The 19,006-nt window shown below is 43.7% G+C and overlaps 1 protein-coding gene across 3 annotated transcripts in view; it reads right to left on the bottom strand.

Annotated features, from left to right (window-relative positions):
• LOC147621383 (membrane protein insertion efficiency factor) overlaps positions 1-12,344 on the bottom strand; it is a 43,029-nt gene extending 30,685 nt beyond the window's left edge. For 2 of the 3 annotated variants that reach the window (XM_086824135.1, XM_086824137.1), the window contains exons 1-4: positions 12,230-12,344; positions 12,073-12,122; positions 11,551-11,656; positions 11,352-11,444 (exon numbers count right to left, since the gene is read on the bottom strand). In XM_086824135.1, the coding sequence (XP_086680261.1) occupies positions 11,352-11,444; positions 11,551-11,656; positions 12,073-12,122; positions 12,230-12,317 (337 nt within the window). In that variant the 5' untranslated portion in view covers positions 12,318-12,344. The remainder of the gene's footprint in view (positions 1-11,351; positions 11,445-11,550; positions 11,657-12,072; positions 12,123-12,229) is intronic. The other variant, XM_086824136.1, reaches the window with a different exon arrangement.
• Between the last annotated feature and the right edge of the window lie 6,662 nt (positions 12,345-19,006).

Below are 19,006 nucleotides of genomic sequence, written 5' to 3'. Positions count from 1 at the left end.
CATTCCTTGGTGGACTCCGTGGGCTCATACACACACCAGATTAGGTATGGCAGCTTATGTGTGGGACGAGTTTGTCCGCGACCTTGAGTAGCGGTTTCTACTGCCCCACTACCTTGAGCGACTCGAAGACGAGTTCATGGGAGCGCATCAGAATGCGCAACTAGTCCTTCAGTTTGCCAATAGAATTTCGACTTTATGTTTGCAATTAGGCTTATCTGATTCAGACAAGAAAGGGCAGTTTTTGTATGGCCTTGACACGCAAATCCAATGGGAGGTGCGTATGTTTAGGCCAGCCACCTTTGAAGGCGCACTCTCGCTTGCGCAGAGTGCAGAAGTGAAGCATAATGGTGGCAAGCCCAAGACTTCCCAGCTAGCTACTCCCGAGGCTACCGCCTCGGGGGGAAAAGACTAGAACCAAGCACGGTCTTCCCCAGGACAGAGCACGGGAGCCTCTAGCTCCAAGAACTCGAACAATGCATCTAAGCTTACTCCAGACCAGAAAGCGGAGGCAGGCAAGACAGGTGGCAAGTTGAGTGCTGAGGAGCTTTCTCAGTACAAGGAGAGTAGATGTTTCTTTTGTCATACAAAAGGACATACTTCTCGGGAGTGTCCTAGCCCGCCGCCGCTGCCTCCACAACTTCTGTGGTGAGCTCAGCTCCCACACAGACCCCAGTGGCTGCCCCTAGTTCTTCAAATCCTGGTGCTTCAGTTGGAGCAATTATTAGCCGGGAGCTCGAAGATAAGCAGCAGGACGCCCATGACCAGGAGTATGAGTGCAACGAATTGCTCAAGGTGGCCAGAGAGTCGTTGTCTTGTTTGACAGTGGGCAGCACGGAGGATGTGGTCACGGAACAGGCTGCTAGGCGTGCCTGTTTCGTCCTGACTTCGGTGGACAAACAAGTTGAGGGTTTTAGCACAGGCATGACAACGAGTGTCAAGTATGAAGCTCTAGGTGCTAAATTAGTTATTCAGGGCATAGAATTTGTGCGTGATTTTATGGTTGCCCCTCTTGTAAGAGCAGACATAATTTTGGACATTCAGTGGTTTCAGAAGTTCCTTCCTGATGTCAAGTGGGACAAGCACACGTTCCAGATCACTCGGAATGTGTCAAACGCCCCAGTGACCATTAAGTGTGAGCCAGGAATTCCAAACTTTCCGCTCATAAGCCACTTGCAGGCTAAGCGAGCAGTCAGGAAAGGTGCACATTGTGCAATGATATACATCCAGACAGCCCAGACGGTGGCCAGTGCTTCCGAGAAGTACTCAGCTCTCCATGAAAAGTTCCAGAAAATTTTTCTTTGGAACAGTCTCCCTCCCCAGCTTCCCCCGTCCAGACCGGAGGACCACAAGATTGACCTCCTCCTAGGCTCAGAACCCCCGAGCAAGTTTCCGTATCGACTTTCCAAGGCAATGGAATCGGAGTTGGACCACCAACTCCAAGAATTATTGCAATCTGGCTTCATCCGCCCCAGCGTGTCGCCATTTGCAGCCCCGATCTTATTTGTCAAGAAAGATGGGTCTTCTCGATTGTGTGTCGATTATCGTATTAAAGAGTGGGTACCACCAGGTGAGGATTGTGGAGAGGGAACATCCCCAAGACAGCCTTTCATACAAAACGGGCCCACTATGAATTTGTGGTCATGGCTTGACAAACGCCCCAGCTACATTTAACCACATGATGACGCGTGTTTTCCGGGCTTCGATTGGAAAGTGTGTTCATATTTCTGGACGACATACTGGTATTTTCAGCTACGGTTGAGCAGCATGACATTGATGTGGAGAAAGTCCTTAAGTTGCCGGAAAGCAACGAGCTCTACGTCAATGAAAAGAAGTCGGAATTTTATTTATTCCAGGTACATTACTTGGGATACATAATTAGTGTAGAAGGCATTCGACTTGATCTGGCTAAAGTGACTGAGATTGTCAATTGGGAAATACCTCAGACAGCCTATGACATCAGATCCTTTGTGGGTATATGCTAGGCATACTCCACCCACATAGACAAGTTTTCTGACCTCTCGGCAGATCTCACCGATCTGCTAAAGGGAGTGAAGACAAGAAGGCAACGGATTCGAATGACTCCGCGAGCGTTGGAGGCATTCAGGAACCTCAAGGTGGCTTTATCAAAAGCGCCTTGTTTAGCACTTGCCTCGTGGGACGAGCCATTTCAGGTGATCACCGATGCGAGTAGCATCGCAATTGGAGGTATGTTACATTAGAATGGTCATCCAGTGGCTTACATGTCTCGTAAGTTACTGCCCGCAGAGAAAAATTACTTAGTCTACGATCGTGAACTCCTTGTAGTTATTCAGGCCTTGAAACATTGGAAACATTTTCTTTATGGCCGTGACTTTGAGGTTCGCACTGACCATCAAGCATTACGCTGGATTCAGACAATGCCAAGTGCATAGTGAAGTGACCGACAACACCGCTGGAGCCAGATATTCCAGCAATTCAGTGATATGATTGAGTACCTTCCAGGAAAGGCCAATCCAGTAGCCAATGCTTTGAGCAAGAAGGGACAAGTGACTTCGATTCAGACCACTAGACTCGATCTTGTTGGTACAGGACTAGATGACATGAAGCACACGTACACGGATTCCGAGGAATTCGGTACACAATGGGAACGCGCATTGGATGCCACAGGACCATGTCACTTTCTAATACGCGATGGTTGGCTTTTCTACAAAGGCCGACTGTGTGTCATGAAGTCGTTCAAGGTAGCTCTTCTCCATGATGTCCATGACGCCATTATTGGTGATCATAGGGGTATGAATTCGACTCTCGAGAAATTGGAACGGTAATATTATTGGCCAAAGATGAGGCGAGATGTGTTTACATATGTACAACGCTGTGTTATTTGTCAAAAGGTGAAAGCTCCTCGTGGAAAGAAGATAGGGTTATTACAGCCCTTGTCAATTCTTGAGGGTCCTTTCCAAGATATTTCAATGGACTTTGTCACGAATCTGCCTCCCAGTCCGAGTAAGCGTAATACGCAGTGCTTAACTATTGTTGATAGATTTAGCAAATTTGTTATGCTTATTCCTTGCAAGGCCAATGTGACCGCCGAGGATGTTGCCCGGTTGTTCATTCGGCATTGGTACCCGATTGGCGGGATTCCTAGGACCATAGTGTCAGACCGAGATGCCAAGTTTACCAATCATTTTTGGAGGACATTGTTTGATAACTTTGGTACTAAATTGAATTTTTCCAGTGCATTCCACCCACAGACGGACGGCCAAACAGAGATATACAACCAGTTGGCCTTTGATGTGCTGAAGTGTTATGTCCATGATCAGCAAGGTAAGTGGGAATCTTATTTGCCTTTAGTTCAAGCTGTTTTGAATGATTCTTTTTCTTCAGCTATTGGCAGGACTCCATATGAGGCAGCGTTTGGAAGACCTTTCCAGTCGTTGTTGACCAGGACCTCATCTTCAGTACCTAAAGCAAACAGAGTGACGGAGTCTTACCAGGAGATTTTAGAGTCAGTAAAAGACAGGTTGGCTAAAGCGCAAGAGGCCTACACTCGACACGCCAATAAAGACTGAAGGGATATGAAGTTTTCAGAAGGAGATTGGGTTTATCTTCGGATTATGAAGCAAAGGTTGAAGCAGGTGGGCAAGCGATAACCAAAGTTGTCTTTCAGGAGCTTCGGACCCTTTCCCATCCAGAAAAAGATCAATGAGGTTTCCATGCAGTTGAAGCTACCTCCGAGTTGGACTATGCACGATGTGTCATGTGCATGAAATGCCATGGACGTTCTCACATGCTGGTCCAGAAGAGGCAGCCAGAAAAAGAGTAAGAACCAGAAGTTGGAGCACACAGTGCTGTTTTGGCAGCTGTGTGGACTTGGAGAAGGACTTGGATCCCTGTCAGATGTACCAGAGTAGAGCATGAGCTGTCAGCTGAGACAAAAGGACTGTCGGCTGAACCAGAACCAAGGCGCCTAAAGGGCGCATCACTTTTGATGATTATATGTCCACTGGGCTGGCCAACAGCAGTCGGCCAGCTCTCCATGAAGTCCAAGAGACTATATAAGGCAAGGGTGCTCCTCAATGTATTCATTCAACTCTTTAGGAGTTGGGTCCAAGTTAGGAGTAGTTTTGGTGATGTTCACCTTTTCAAGAAGGCAGCCAAGGGCTGTAGATTGTAGATACCTTTTTGTACCATCAGAAATATACTGAATTTCCAGCATCTCTCTCTCTCTACTCTCCCTTCTGTCTGCGTTATGCATCAGCATGTTCTCAGTGGTGTTTAGGGCTGAAAGAAGACCCCCAGAGCTTCCGCGTGTTACATTGGTATCAGAGCATCAGGCTTAGCAAAGCTAAACACTGATTCAGTCCCATATCATGGTGTACAGGTCCAAGGTATAGGAAAGTACACGGTTACGAAGCCCAAGGCAAGGAACACAGAATCGAGAAGAACTCCCAAGAGGTTTGTTGGTGGTGTTACACAAAGCCAGAGGGGATGGCAGTCCTGTGAGCCAGATAGATTCTTGGGCAATGGTCCCAAGGGGTGATGTGAGAGTGCCAGACTCATGTCTCACGAACGAAGACCAAGACAGTGTTCAGAGTCAGGGTAGGAATAGATTGGGGACTGGAGGGAATAGATGCATAGATATTATTGAGAGTCAGAGTGGTTTTGGAGACTGGGCCAGGTTTTTAGTGAAAAGGGTTGCCAGAGTTGGATGGATGACAGAGGGACTCTGGGAATAGCATGGGATGATGACAGTCATCCAAGAACAGGTTGGAATCCCGTCATCAAGTTTAGCAGAGGGGGATGTCATGTGCATAAAATGCCATGGACATTCTCACATGCTGGTCCAGAAGAGGCACCCAAAAAAAGAGTATAAGAACCAGAAGTTGGAGCACACAGTGCTGTTTTGGCAGTAGTGTGGACTTGGAGAAGGACTTGGATCCCTGTCGGTTGTGCCAAAGCAGAGCAGGAGCTGCCACACTATGCCTAATGCATCCCCTTTTGTTCCCAAATAATGCCAGTCAGGGACTGTCCCAATGGACATGCACACAAGAAAACATGTTGAGATGCAAGGTAATACATCAAAGTCTCATGACTTCAAAGCCGGAGACAAATCTATTAAGTTTGATACATATCATGGAGAATATGATGAACATCATCATTTCTGAAAACCTTCATGTTTGAAAACCCTAATTTCAAAAAACCCTAATTTTTGAAAACCCTATTTCTGTTTTTTTAAAGTCTTTTACTTCTCTACAACTATGAGCTCTCACATGTTCATAGACAAGTTTAATGGCCAAGGTTTCCACAGCTGGCAAATGAAAATAAAGTTTCATTTAATGAAAGAAAACCTGTGAGGTTTGGTGAAGAGCACTACCACGACCTGTGCAACCTCTTCCTCCGATGCTTATGTAACCAATGAAGAACATCCCAGAACACAAGAAGATCTATTTAGAGCAGAGAGGGTATATTGTTGGTGTTGGACTCACACACTCACACACACAAACCTGCACATTAGGGTTAGGTGCAGGATGGAGAAGCTCACACAGAAATGAGAGAGAGAGAGAGAGCGAGAGAGAGAGAGAGACAAAAGTGTGGTAGCCACAAAATGCAAGTCAACCCTTGCATGTGTGTCACATCCATATAATATAGAAGTACAAAATATTATATGTAGAGTGTCCTTTCACACTTGATATCCAAGGGGAAAAACCACATGGGAAAAAGTGCCCTTGGTTAAGCCCTGTTCACACATAGCACTACCATAAGTGAGCATATGCCTACAAATCCCCCCTGTAGTGGAAGTGTGAACCTGTACAAGGTAGCAGATCACTCACTGTATGAGAGTAAGCCCAAAGCTTTGCGGAAAGCTTCAAACTTTTCTCGAGGTAAAGCCTTTGTGAATAGATCTGCAACATTATCCTGTGTAGGGCAGTAAGATAAACTGATCTCCCCTGCATGTAACCTCTCTCTGACATAGTGATAATGAATCTCAATGTGCTTGGTACGTGCATGAAATACTCGATTTCATGCCACAGCCATAGCACTCTGGCTATCAGTGAGAATGGTGGTGGGTGTCTGCTGACACTCACAAAGATCAGCTAATAATCTCCTCAACCATACACAATCTACTGTAGCTGTGAAGACTGCCCTGTACTCAGCCTCACAAGTAGATGTGGCAACAGTGGGTTGCTTTTTACTCAACCAAGATATGCATGAACTGCGAAGAAAAAAACAATTCCCACTGGTGGATTGCCTGGTATCATAATCACCAGCCCAATATGAATCACTGTATGCATAAAGCTGCAAGCTGCCCCCCTGGGATAGAACAAACCAAGATCCAGGGTACCCTGAAGATAACAAAATAAGCGTTTGACTGCTTGCCAATGCTTTGTGCCTGGGCTGTGCATGAATTTGCTCAACAAAGATACCCCAAAAGATATGTCTGGCCTCGTGTTACACAAGTAAATGAGACATCCCACTGCCTGGCTGTAAATGCTGGCCTCAAAAGGCTCTCCAATATCATGCATAGTAAGCCGTACACCTGGTTCTACTAGAGTAGAAATGGGCTTACATCCATCCATGTGAAACCTTTTTAGCAAACTTTTTATGTACTTAGTTTGCTGCATAACAATGCCATCATCTGTATGCATAAACTGTATGCCAAGATAATAGTGTAAAGGCCCCAAATCTGACATATCAAAGTCAGCTTTCAAATCAGCTTTGAAATCTGAAATCTGTGCTTTGCTAGTACATGTAATGAGCATGTCATCTACATACAAGATGACTATGAGAATATCGGCACCGGTTTTCTTCACATACAATGTGCTTTCAGCTGGACTATTCACATAACCTTGGCTCGTTAGATGAGCATGTATTTTATCATACCAAGCTCTTGGAGCTTGCTTTAACCCATACAATGCTTTGTGTAACCTGCATACTTTATGTTCCTCACCAGGAACTACAAAACCAATGGGCTGATTTACATATACCTCCTCCTGTAAATCCCCATTTAAGAATGGGGTTTTGATGTCCAATTGATGCACTTTCCATCCTTTATGTGCAGCCAATGCAATCACTGATCTTATTGTGGTCATTCTCGAAGTAGGAGCAAAAGTCTCCTCATAATCTATTCCCTTTTTTTGGGAGTACCCTTCAGCCACAAGTCTTGCTTTGTACCTGTCAATAGTACCATCAGACTTCCTTTTGACTTTGTACATCCACTTTGTTCCAATGACATGCTTGCCTTTAGGCGATTCCACAAGATCCCAAGTATTGTTCTTCATGATAGAAGAGATTTCAGCTTGCATAGCTTGCACCCAATGCTCATTCTCATGTGCTTCTTCATAAGAAGAAGGCTCTTCTCAATCAAAGAGACCACCCATGGCTAATGCAGACTCCCCACGACGTATATTCAATGCATGGCTGGAACTAGCCCTTGTTCTACCTGTGAGTGGAGCTGTAAGTTTGCTTTCTTGCAAAGTTTTCAGCAACCATCTTGGCACTGACTTGGCTGTGTCTATGGCTGTTTGCTCTTCCCTGACAAGATCTTCCACTTCTTCCATAGAAGAGGGCTGAATGGCTGGCTGGCTGTTCAACATGTTCTACATGAGGATTTTCTTGTGTAGGGGGGGCTGGCTGATCTGAATCCCCCCTAATTGCAATGGATAATAGTCCATCAAACATGTCCTGTATGCCCGTATCATTACTTTTATACAAGCTATACATGGGCTGTTCTAAATTTTCAGCAAATACCACATCTCTACTGACAAAAATCCTTCGTGTTGTTGGATTATAAAGACGGTATCCTTTGCTCTCATTGCTGTAGCCCACAAAAATGCATTTCATTGCTTTGTCATCTAGCTTTGTTCAGAGTTGTTCTGGCACATGTGCATATGCCAAACACCCAAATGTACGCATATAATCCACTGTTGGCTTTCGGCTATACCAAGCCTCAAATGGTGTTATGGTTTTGAAAGCTTTTGTTGGACACCTATTCAACACATGAGTTGCACACATTATAGCTTCCATCCAAAAATTGTGAGGCAACTTTTGTGCTTTCACCATGCATCTTGCCACCTCCATGAGAGATCTATTTTTCCTCTCAGCTACACCATTCTGCTGCGGTGTATAAGGCACAGTACATTGGTGTTTGATGCCCTTTTGAAGCATATAATCCTTGAATGCTTTTGACATGTATTCTCCACCTCTATCTGAGTGGAGTGTTTGGACTTTACATCCACACATATTTTCAGCCATTGCTACAAAGTGTTGAAAGCATGCAAACACCTCTGCTTTCGCTTTCAAAGGGTAAACCCAAGCAAACCTGGAGTAGTCATCAATGAATGTGACGAAGTAAAGATGCCCCCCTATGGATGGTGTCCGCATTGGACCACATACATCACTATGTATGAACTGTAATTTACTTTCAGCTCTAACAGCTCCATCTTTGGGGAATGGTTTTCGTTGCATCTTTCCCAAAATACACCCCTCACATACATGTCTCGGTGGAGACTCGAGGCGCATATTATCAACCATATGATTCTTCTGCAAAAGCATCAAACTCCGAAAATTTACATGCCCAAAACGAGCATGCCATAGCTCTGCATCATGCATAGCAGGAGTGTGGGCAACCACTGTATTTGCATCATAAGTACGCTTGTCATAGCTGGCCAGCTTATACAAGCCTTTGTATCGTGTTCTAGAAGTGACTATTTCATAACCCTTTGATGAGTCTTTTACCAAACACTTCCCATCTTCAAATTCAACCTTTAAACCTTGGTCGTTTATGGCTGAGACGGAGAGCAGATTTTTCTTTAAGCCTGGAACATACAATACATTTTTCATACATACATATATTGGCACCATTGGCTGCAATAAGTATGACATTGCCAATTCCCTTTATTGGATACGTGGTATGATCTGCACATGATACAGTGCGGCCATTTGAAGCATAAACCAAGTGCTGAAATACATCTTTGCATGAAGTGATGTGGCTCAAAGCACCACTATCAAAATACCATGATACATCCTGTCTGTCACATGCAATGCAAGACATATCATTGTCTGAAGCACTTGGTGTGTCACTAGTGCATGTGACCAAAAAAGTGTACTCTTCCTGAATTACATTAGCTGATTGCTGTGCTTTGTCACATCAGAAGAGTCTGCTACTGCATTGCCTGCTTCTTTCCTTTTCTCTTTTGCAATCCGCTTCCTACATTCACTGATGTAGTGTCCAGGCTTATGGCAGTAGTGACATTTGCCCTTCTTTTTGGGCTTGTTTGCATCCCCTTTGTCAGACTTTTCACCACCAGAAGAGGGCTGTCCATGACCAACCTTGCTAGACTGTTGTCCCCCATGCTTAAAGCTCTTTGCTTTACCCTTATCCTTGGCTGTAAATGCCTTGTCTCCACCACGGTTGCTCGCTACGTTTGCTCTTGTTTGCTCTTCCTGCAGGAGAGGTGTGAAAGCCCAAGTAAGAAGGTGGTAAAGAATGAAGAGTGTTGGTGACCAGCTATCTATCTGGGATAACCTCATCAATGTTGAGCAATTGTTCCTGCAAATCTTTCACTTTGGTGAGACGATCTGCCATGGAAGCACCCTCATCCATAGAAAGAAGATCCAATTGTCTCTTCAAGTAGGCAACTCTTGCCTCGTTGAGTACCTCATACATTGCTTTGAATGTGGACCATGCAAGCTTCGATGTCTTGCAAGAACGAATGTGCGGAATAATAGTCCTTTTCACTGAAAGGGCTATCAATGACATGGCCTCTGCATCCCTTAGAGTCCCATCTCTTCTGCTCTTGTGTGGGAGCAAGTTCTACTTTAGGAGCTCTTTGAGCACCTCCCCTTTGAGGCGTGGCTGGCTGTATGGTAAGTGGGCGTGTGTCATCACCACACATGATGCCCCAAAGCCCTTTGGCTACCAGCAAATTACGGATCATGAAACTCCAGAGGGAGTAGTTAGATCCATGCAACTTGTCCTCCTGGGTGAGCACACCAAATACATCTGTAGCATTTTGAGCCATGTCAACAAAATATACCTGCAAGCAAACCAAGCACCAATGTGCACTGCCAGGCAACCAAATGTCCTGTGCAAATGTTTTCCTACAAACTGAAGCAAGTGTAAACCTGCCAGGCAACCAAATGTCCTGTGCAAATGTTTGCCTGCAAACTGAAGCAAGTGTAAACCTGCACGCCAGTACCCGGATGGTACTGTACGGAATGGGCGCTAGGAACAGGCAACACCGCGAGCTGGCTCACTGGTGTGACCACCCACAAACAGGCGCTGGGCAAGATCACCAGACGGAGGTTGCAAGCAGGTCGCCGGCGCGTGAAGGCGAAACGGGCGGGCCGCGGATGGACGGGAGGCGCTGAGAGGCGACGGCGGTCCTGGCCGCAGTAGTGACGCCGACCGGGAGGAGCTGAGGGGTGGCGGCGGCTGCACTAGTGCCGCCGGCTAGGAGGAGCTATCAGGTGACGGCGGTGCTGGCTGCACTAGTGCCGCCGGCCGGAGTGGGAGGTGCCGCCCACGGGCTGAGCGGCGACAGTGCTCTCCCCACTAGTGCCGCCGGAAGTGGCGGACGGAACCAGCAGCGACGACGGACGTAGAACTGCGACGGACGGACTGCGCCAACGAAATTTCGCAGCTCTGCAGAGGGGCTTGGACTGAATCTCCAAAGCTCTGATACAAATTGTTGGTGTTGGACTCACACACTCACACACACAAACCTGCACATTAGGGTTAGGTGCAAGATGGAGAAGCTCACACAAAAATGAGAGAGAGAGAGAGAGAGAGAGAGAGCCAAAAGTGTGGTAGCCACAAAATGCAAGTCAACCCTTGCATGTCTGTCACATCCATATAGTATAGAAGTACAAAATATTATATGTAGAGTGTCCTTTCACACTTGATATCCAAGGGGAAAAACCACATGGGAAAAAGTGCCCTTGGTTAAGCCATGTTCACACATAGCACTACCATAAGTGAGCATATGCCTACACATATGCCGTCATTGCTCTAGGATTGGGTGATGATTATTTCCATCACATTTCTGACCTAGAATCACCGGCTAAATCTTGAGCAAAACTTGATTTGCTCTTTGGCACTAGTGCAAAAACTCAAAGCTATCCTTGAAAATCACTTTCTTTGAGTTTCAACTAAAGACAATGTTGCATGTGTCAACAAAATAAGGAGTCTCATGACTCAACTAGCTGCAGTTCCGTCTCCAGTAACTAAAGATGATGCCATGGCAGTGCTTCTCAAAAGCATGCCTAAGGAGCATGACAACTTCATGACCATCTTGAAGAACATTCTTAATCCTACCTTGGAGGGAATCATGTAAAACACTTAAGAGGCTTTTTAAAAAGAGAAAGGTTACTTTTATAGAAGCTTAGGAGAGCGAGGGCGACCGTGACTCCCAAGCTTTGCTGGATGCCAGTATTCATTTGAAACTCGCAATCTCTCTCAAGTTCTGCAGGACAAAAATGGAAGGCATTTGACATATTTAAAATTTTGTGGCCATGAGGAAGTCATGTGTGGAAGAAAATTATCAGAACGGTACAAGCAAACACATGTACCCATGCCTTCCTCTTCAACATCAGCCTTCTCCGAACACAGACAGCACACCTGGCGTAGTCTCGCCGAGCAGAGATTAACTGCTTTAGTGATAGGAAATATCACCAACTGCAGCCAAAGCCACGGGATTTCAAGCATTGAAATTTGATTACAATAGTCATTGCTTACTCAAAACAGCCAGTACTGCCAGGCATTTAAAACACTAAACTAATTATTGCTATTTTTGAGGAAATTATATATTTTTATTGACAAAAATTCGAAGTAATTACTTCTTATTCAAAAGGCATGATTACAAATAATCTTCCATTTATTTATTTTTGCTGGCAAATATGCACAACAGCTACAAACTCAGGTTTGGGGGGGCGGTGGGGCTCATAATAATGGATATCATTAACAAATAATTATTACCACAGCCATCTCTACAAGGCAAACCTTTGCTTTTAAGATCAGCTAACCTGCAAAATTCCTTTCAATCAAATTCAAATAAAAGTTTAGATTATTTATCAAATTTGCAGTTAATCTACCGTTTTAGAAGCTGCCGGTGGTGAGACTTTTCTCTGCTGGATGCAAGGGGCTGCCCAACCCCCCCCCCAAAAAAAAAAAAAAGGTGAGAATGAATTTTAAAGCAGTAGAAAATTGTTAGGAGTTGAGAGAAACATTAAGAAAGAAGTTGAGGAGAACCTGCTTGTGGAAGCAGAGAGGAAGTGCAGAATGAAATCTTGCAAGTGTGAATATGGGAGGCGACGAGCGTTAGGTGCATACTCGACATCGCCTAAAGGTATCAAGCAAACCTTGCCTTGTGCGTCGATTTATAATTATAAACATTATCATCAATAAATATGTCACCAAAATGTTTTTTCCATTTCCATTAAATATATTCTCTCTGATTTTTAAGAATAAGAGTCTTTTTTTAAGGTTTCATTTTGGTATATAACTAGTACTCAACCCGCGCTTTGCTGCGGTATGTAAAAGACATTAAGAAGTGAAACAGAGGAATGGAAGCCGGAATACAAAGGGTCAATCGAAGGGATTTTCTGGCATTTTTATTAGCATGTGTTTATGTTATGCTTAGTGGTGACTCTTGAGTACATTCCATTGCTCATTAGTCATATCTCATCTTTATCTAAGTGGTTGCATGTGTTGTTCTATTGGTGTGAGTTTGCTTATGTGATAATCATCTCCATTGTGTGATTTATTTAATCATTTTGCCAAGATTAAGCTCACACCATGTCTTTTAACAATGTCTCCCATACATTAAGACTAACTTAATTAAATCCACAATTAGCATGGCATCTAGAACACACTAGAACACTTAGAATCATTTACTACATTGAGAAGTTTGACTGAGTTTAGCCAAGAATCAACCTGCTTATTCCTAATTTCAAGGTCCCCGAACCCTGCTACACTAGTCGCTAATCCGTAGATTAGTTTCTAGGTACATAACAGAGGGAGGAAGGGGGACATGGTGGGCAAAAGCCTCTAGATTATGGTACGATTCATTGCCTCAATCCTCTTTGAGCATGCAAACCCCCCCAACATCTTCAATGCCAACAAATCCTTGCTGTCTTCATGAAACCATCTACCTCTTCTTTGACTACCTTCACCACCATCACAACAAGAACCTCACTACCCAAGATCGCCAAGCAACAACGAAGCACCCTATTATCTAGTTTCACCATGAGACCTAGTAATTAGACCTTGCCACACCAAACCTTTCAGGACTGCCATTAGACATTGCCAATCAAATGCAGGTGATCTTTGGGCCCCCACCAATTCACAAACACGAAGATGAGGCCTCACATCACTAAGGCACCCTCTTCAAGTTTGAAAAAACACTACAAGTCAATAATGTACATTCTACATTAAGTTAGTGAACTAAAAGTATGGGTGACACGACGTAAGGCTAGTAAACACAACCACAAACTTGGACTTCACATGTAGGCCTGAAGTACACAAGTATACCTACACTTTAGAAGTAAACCTGGACTGTACTAGTAAACCTGGACTGCATTAAACATGGAATGTGAGGCTACAAATTTAGAAGTAAACATGGACTGTACCACTAAACCTAGACTACAGTAAGACTTAAATCTAGATTGTGAGGCTACAAAATCGAAGACAAGTTCAACTACAATTTACTAGTAAGCTTGGGCTACAATAAATTTGGACCGTGAGGCTACAAAATCGAAGCCAACTTCACCAGTAAACCTACATAAGCTTGGACTTAGTAAACATGAACTCTGAGGCTACAAACTTAAAGCTAAATGACCCTCCCATTAGAGTAAGCATAAACTCTAAAAGTTCACAGTGCATTCTAAAAGATGATTTGACATGCTATAAAGCATCATTTTTGTAATGGGTTTTGGCACCTTGTCTTGAGAGGGCTACCTCCTATTTACGACACGTCGATTTGTGCATTCTTGATTTCGAAGACATAGAGAGGGGTCTCCTCAGGACTCAAGATGTCTGAAAGGAAATTGGTGACACTACAGAAATTGGCTCAATGATATTGCATACATTGTCAATCACATGATCAAGGTCATCAAATTCGTGATCCACGAGATCCTCTCCTCTCATCACTTCCAGCATTGTGCTCATCATGTCTCTCATCCCATTATGGGGCCACCTTGATCCTCATTTTGGACATCATCGTCGTCATTATCTCCCTCATCTTGGTCAATATCCCCATTGGATTTACATAACAAGGACTTTGTTTTTCTTTGGGAAAAAGCAAACCATAGAAAGGCAAGAAATTGAGAATCAAAGGGGGCCGAAAAGATTTTTGCAATGAGAATGTAGTGCTTTATATTTGTATAGCCCTTGGTAATTTTGTCTTCGATCATCTTAATTTTATGGGGCTTATCTGACATATATTTGATCCTTGATTTCTTCACAAAGTACTCTATAAACTTCTCCTTTGACCTTGTCCACACGAATGTGGAATGAAGTCCCACAACAAGATTCTGCCTTTGCATATTGCCCTCTTTTGAACTTCTTATAGTTATTGGCAAATTTCCTCTCAACATCCAAGAAATGATCCTCATACGCTCCTTCGAGCATCTCAAGGACTCTTTGAGATTGAGGTCGAATCTCTCCTCCTTACACGGTCGCCTCGTGTTTTGTCATGGCACATCTATGGTAATGCCATGTTTGGCTTTCACATGTTGCTCCATCAGAGCTCTTTTTAAAAAGTGCACATCACGTGATGGGAAATGCTCATTTGCTCGGCAAAGGAGGGCTATTCTCTCGTCCTCCAATTGAACTTTAATATAAGGACAATGTGCCTAAACATTCAAAATTCACATTCACTATTACAAACAAAACTAATGGGATTTTATGTAAGATATAGTAGATTGATGTATACCTCTTGCACTTTATGATTCAGCAGGTCCTTCATTTTTTTGTCTTACTAACTATTCCACTTCTTGCTTGACTAGCACTTTTATTTGTTGTTGCAACATGTCATTCTCCTGTATCCACCAAGCTTTCTCTTTCGACTCTTTGTTCTCCCCAGACTCCTTCGTTTTCTCTTTCAACTATGTCCATCTCCTCATGCTCCATGTCTACAGTGCGTCTCTTTTGTCATTTGATGCGCAATTTCCTCTTGAGTGTTGCTTTTGGTGACATAGGGGAAACAGGGTTTTGTCACCCCACTTTCAAGGCCGCCTTGTAGGGGACTTACATGCTTGAGTTCTTTATGATGTTTCCCCTTTGTAGAAGAATCCCCTACTTTGATCTCCCTGGATTCTTTGGACGCTCCATATGTTCCTCATCTACTTTTCCCTCCTCTTTCTCCTCTGACTCTTTGTCCATCTCCTCCTACTCCCTGTCCATAGTGCGCCTCTTTTGCCATTTGATTGGTAATTTTCTCTTGAATGTTGCTTTTGGTGACATAGGGGAAATTCACATTTTCTCACCCTATTTTTGATACTTACATGCTTCTTTACTTTCTGATATTTTCCCTTTTATAGAAGAATCCCCTACTTTGACCTCCCCTAGATTCTTTGGAGGCTCCATATGTCCCTCGTCTACTTTTCCCTCCTCTTTCACATGCAAAGTTTTTCTTAACCGTGTCGTGCCATATCTAACAATAAAGCAAGTATTTATTTTGATAAACACCAATTTTTGTGCAGCATATTAAATAGGATTGAGATTTGGGGCTTACCTCACTTGGTCGACTGACAGAATGTTGGGCAAAAGGTGCAGAGAAATAACACAAATCAATGCAGATGCTCGGTGAAAAACGTAGAAGGTGCAGAGAAGCTCATGCAGATCCCTTTCCTAGGCAAGGTTTACCGGCACCATTCAAACCATGTTTTATGCGCGAACCATGGTATGCCTTGCATGATTCGCATGCATACTGATGTGACAAATCATATGCTCGACACGTGTAAAAAAGGTTTACCAAAATAGTAAACCTGTTTGTACTCTTAAAATTCTCACACCTGTAGACCATCCTCAGTTGATCGAGCTTCGTGGTGGTTGGGACTTCCAACCCCTTGATCCCATGCATCTAGTTTCATAAATGCCCCATGCCATATAGTGTTGAGACGCCACTAGTAGATAGTATTGATATTGATATTGATTGATATTAATGATATTTTTATTCACAACTTTTATTGTAGGTGTATATTCCCAACTTTTATTGTAGGTGTATATTCCCAACTTTTGTTGTAGGTGTATATTCCCAACTTTTATTGTAGGTGTATTAATTAAATGCCATTGATGTGGCATTTAATTAATACAACCTTAGTACACGAGTACCCCACACCCCTCCCTCTCCTCCTTCTCTCTCTCTCCCTCCCTCTACTGGTTGAATACCTTTTGAGGCCTTTTATAGGTGAATTGTGAGACCTTAAATAGAAAGGATATAGGTGAATGCATGCAAATAGAAAGGATATAGGTGAATGCATGCAAATAGAAAGCATATGGGGGGTCATCATTTCATTGCCTTAAATATAGAGGATATGGAGGGGTGAATGAATGCAAACAGAAAGTATATGGGGGGTCATCATTTCATTGCCTTAAATAGAGAGGATATGGAGGGTCATCATTTCATTGCCTTAAATAGAGAGGATATGGAGGGTCATCATTTCATTGACTTTTTCAAGCATTACTCATCTTCTATTACATATTAACCATGGACAATCAAGGCATAAAGAGAGGAGAGAAAAAAGGAATCCTCGTCTAAAATTTCCATAAAGGACCACTTAGGATATTAACACTAAGCAAGTACACAAAGCATGTGCTCTACTCTCTCCACTTAGCTCTCTAGAGAATCAGTAGTGTGCCATGCTTATATAGGCTCATGAGAGGGGGGCACCTACAGCCCTTGAATCTCTCCACCTCCCTTAGATTTCTCAACTTTTCTAAAATGTGATGCCTCAATCAAGGGAAAGTATCTAATACACTTGCACTCAGTTACTCTAGTAAATGAGCCTTCTAACCTTAGAACAACACACTCTAAGGTACCACTAAGGATCTCACACTAAGGATGGATGCTAGATCACATATTTCCTAACACCCTCCCTTGATAAAGCATCCATACCATGTAGGGTGTGCTTGGATCAAGGCTACCACTAAAATTAAAAAATCATTAAGATGAAAAATTCCCCATGGGCTATAATATGTCGTACATAACAAATGCTAGAATAATGTGTCAGAAAAGTTGGCCACCTCCTTCCTTGGTTGCTTTGCCTTTCCCTTCTCCTTCTCTTAATCCTTCTTCCTTTTGAAGCAATATTTGATGATGTGGCCCTTCTTTTTGCAATAGTAGCAGGTTTGAGGAGCATTGGTCTTCTTTTCTTTGCCCTTAAATGTGGCGGAATAAGCATGCTCCATTGGAACTTGTGTTGAAGAAGTTGAAGCCTTGGAACCCTCCATGGAGGTTTCCTCTAGAATGAGGGCATAAGTAACTAAGGTAAGAGTGATTTTTTTGATTTGCTATCACTGAGACACACTCCTTTAACAAGGAGGCATGTTGGAGAGCAACACTGAGACACACTCCTTTAACAAGGAGGGGAGAGCAACACATAGATGGCCTCCTCTTTATCAATGGTAACACCTGCACCACTGAGTTGATCAATCATACATCTAATGTTAGATCACCGTAACAAGGAGGCATGTTGGAGAGCAACACATAGATGGCCTCCTCTTTATCAATGCCTCTTTATCAATGGTAACACCTGCACCACTGAGTTGATCAATCATACATCTAATGTTAGATCACCGTAACACCACTACGGGCGCTACCACAGGAGGGGACGGCCTCTGGCTCACCACCCAGCCACAGAGGAAGAATGAGGATTGCCCCTCATCTCCCAGGCTATATAGTGTGTAGCCTGCCGTCCACACTAGCTTGGCCGCCCATGACTTCGCATGGGCGTCCTCTCCCACTGAACCCCGGATGGCCACGTCCTCGGCGCTCCGGCCGAGGCGTTGACGCTAAAGCCTCGTCTGGCCATCTGGTCTACCGTTGGTCCACAGGCGTTACAGCCTACGTGACATTACTCCCCCCTTAAGAAGAGTTTTCGTCCTCGAAAACAAACTGGGGAAGCCTCTTGGAAATTGCACTACGGCGTTCCCAAGTGGCTGCCTCCTCATCCCTGTCTGTCCATTTAACAAGTACCTCCTGGTACACTTTATGTCGGGTTTGTCTGTCACGATACTCTAGAATCTTTTCAGGTTCATGTGGCATCTTTGGTGGCTCTATCAAGTCCACCAAAATCTCTGGAGAAACTGCGTTCTCTAACCCGTGAACTGATTTCTTCAGTTTACAGGCATAGAAGACAGGATGGACTTGAGAACTCTCCGGTAACTCAAGTTTATATACTACGTCCCCAATCTTCTTAAGGATTTTAAAAAGACCACAATATCTCGGAGAAAGTTTATCACACTTTCCCGTTTTCATGGTTTCTTACTACGCAGGAACCTTGAGGAATACAAAGTCACCTTCTGCAAAGGTCACCTTTCTACGTCCTTTATCCGCATAAGTTTTAGCGCGATCCTGAGCGCTACGAATGCTCTCACATGCGGCTCTGAGCATATCATTCATATCTTCAAGGAAATCCTTGACAGATTGAATCTTCTCCTTTTCTAGGCCTACAGCCATCGGAGATCTCGGCTGGAATCCATACATTAACATGAATGGTGTAAATCCAGTCACACTGAGTGTTTGGAGTTGTTATAGGAAAACTCCAATAAGGGCAAGTACTCTTCCCAATTAGATTGCTTCTTACTAGCATAAGAACGCAACATATCCTCTAGAATTTGGTTAACTCTTTCAGTTTGACCATCAGACTCCGGATGATCTGCCGTACTCATACTCAGAGTAGTATCCAACTTTTTGAAGACTTCCCTCCAAAAATGACTGTTGAACTTTCTATCTCTATCCGACACTATATCTGCGGGCAGGCCATATAGCTTGTAAGGATGTTCAATAAAGAGTTTTGCCAACTC

This window comes from Cibotium barometz, chromosome 30, assembly GCF_041138505.1.
Source record: "Cibotium barometz isolate CiBa-2024 chromosome 30, ASM4113850v1, whole genome shotgun sequence".
NCBI classification, from domain to species: domain Eukaryota; kingdom Viridiplantae; phylum Streptophyta; class Polypodiopsida; order Cyatheales; family Cibotiaceae; genus Cibotium; species Cibotium barometz.
Note: the sequence above shows the minus strand (reverse complement) of the source record. Positions and strands in the feature narration are given on the sequence as shown.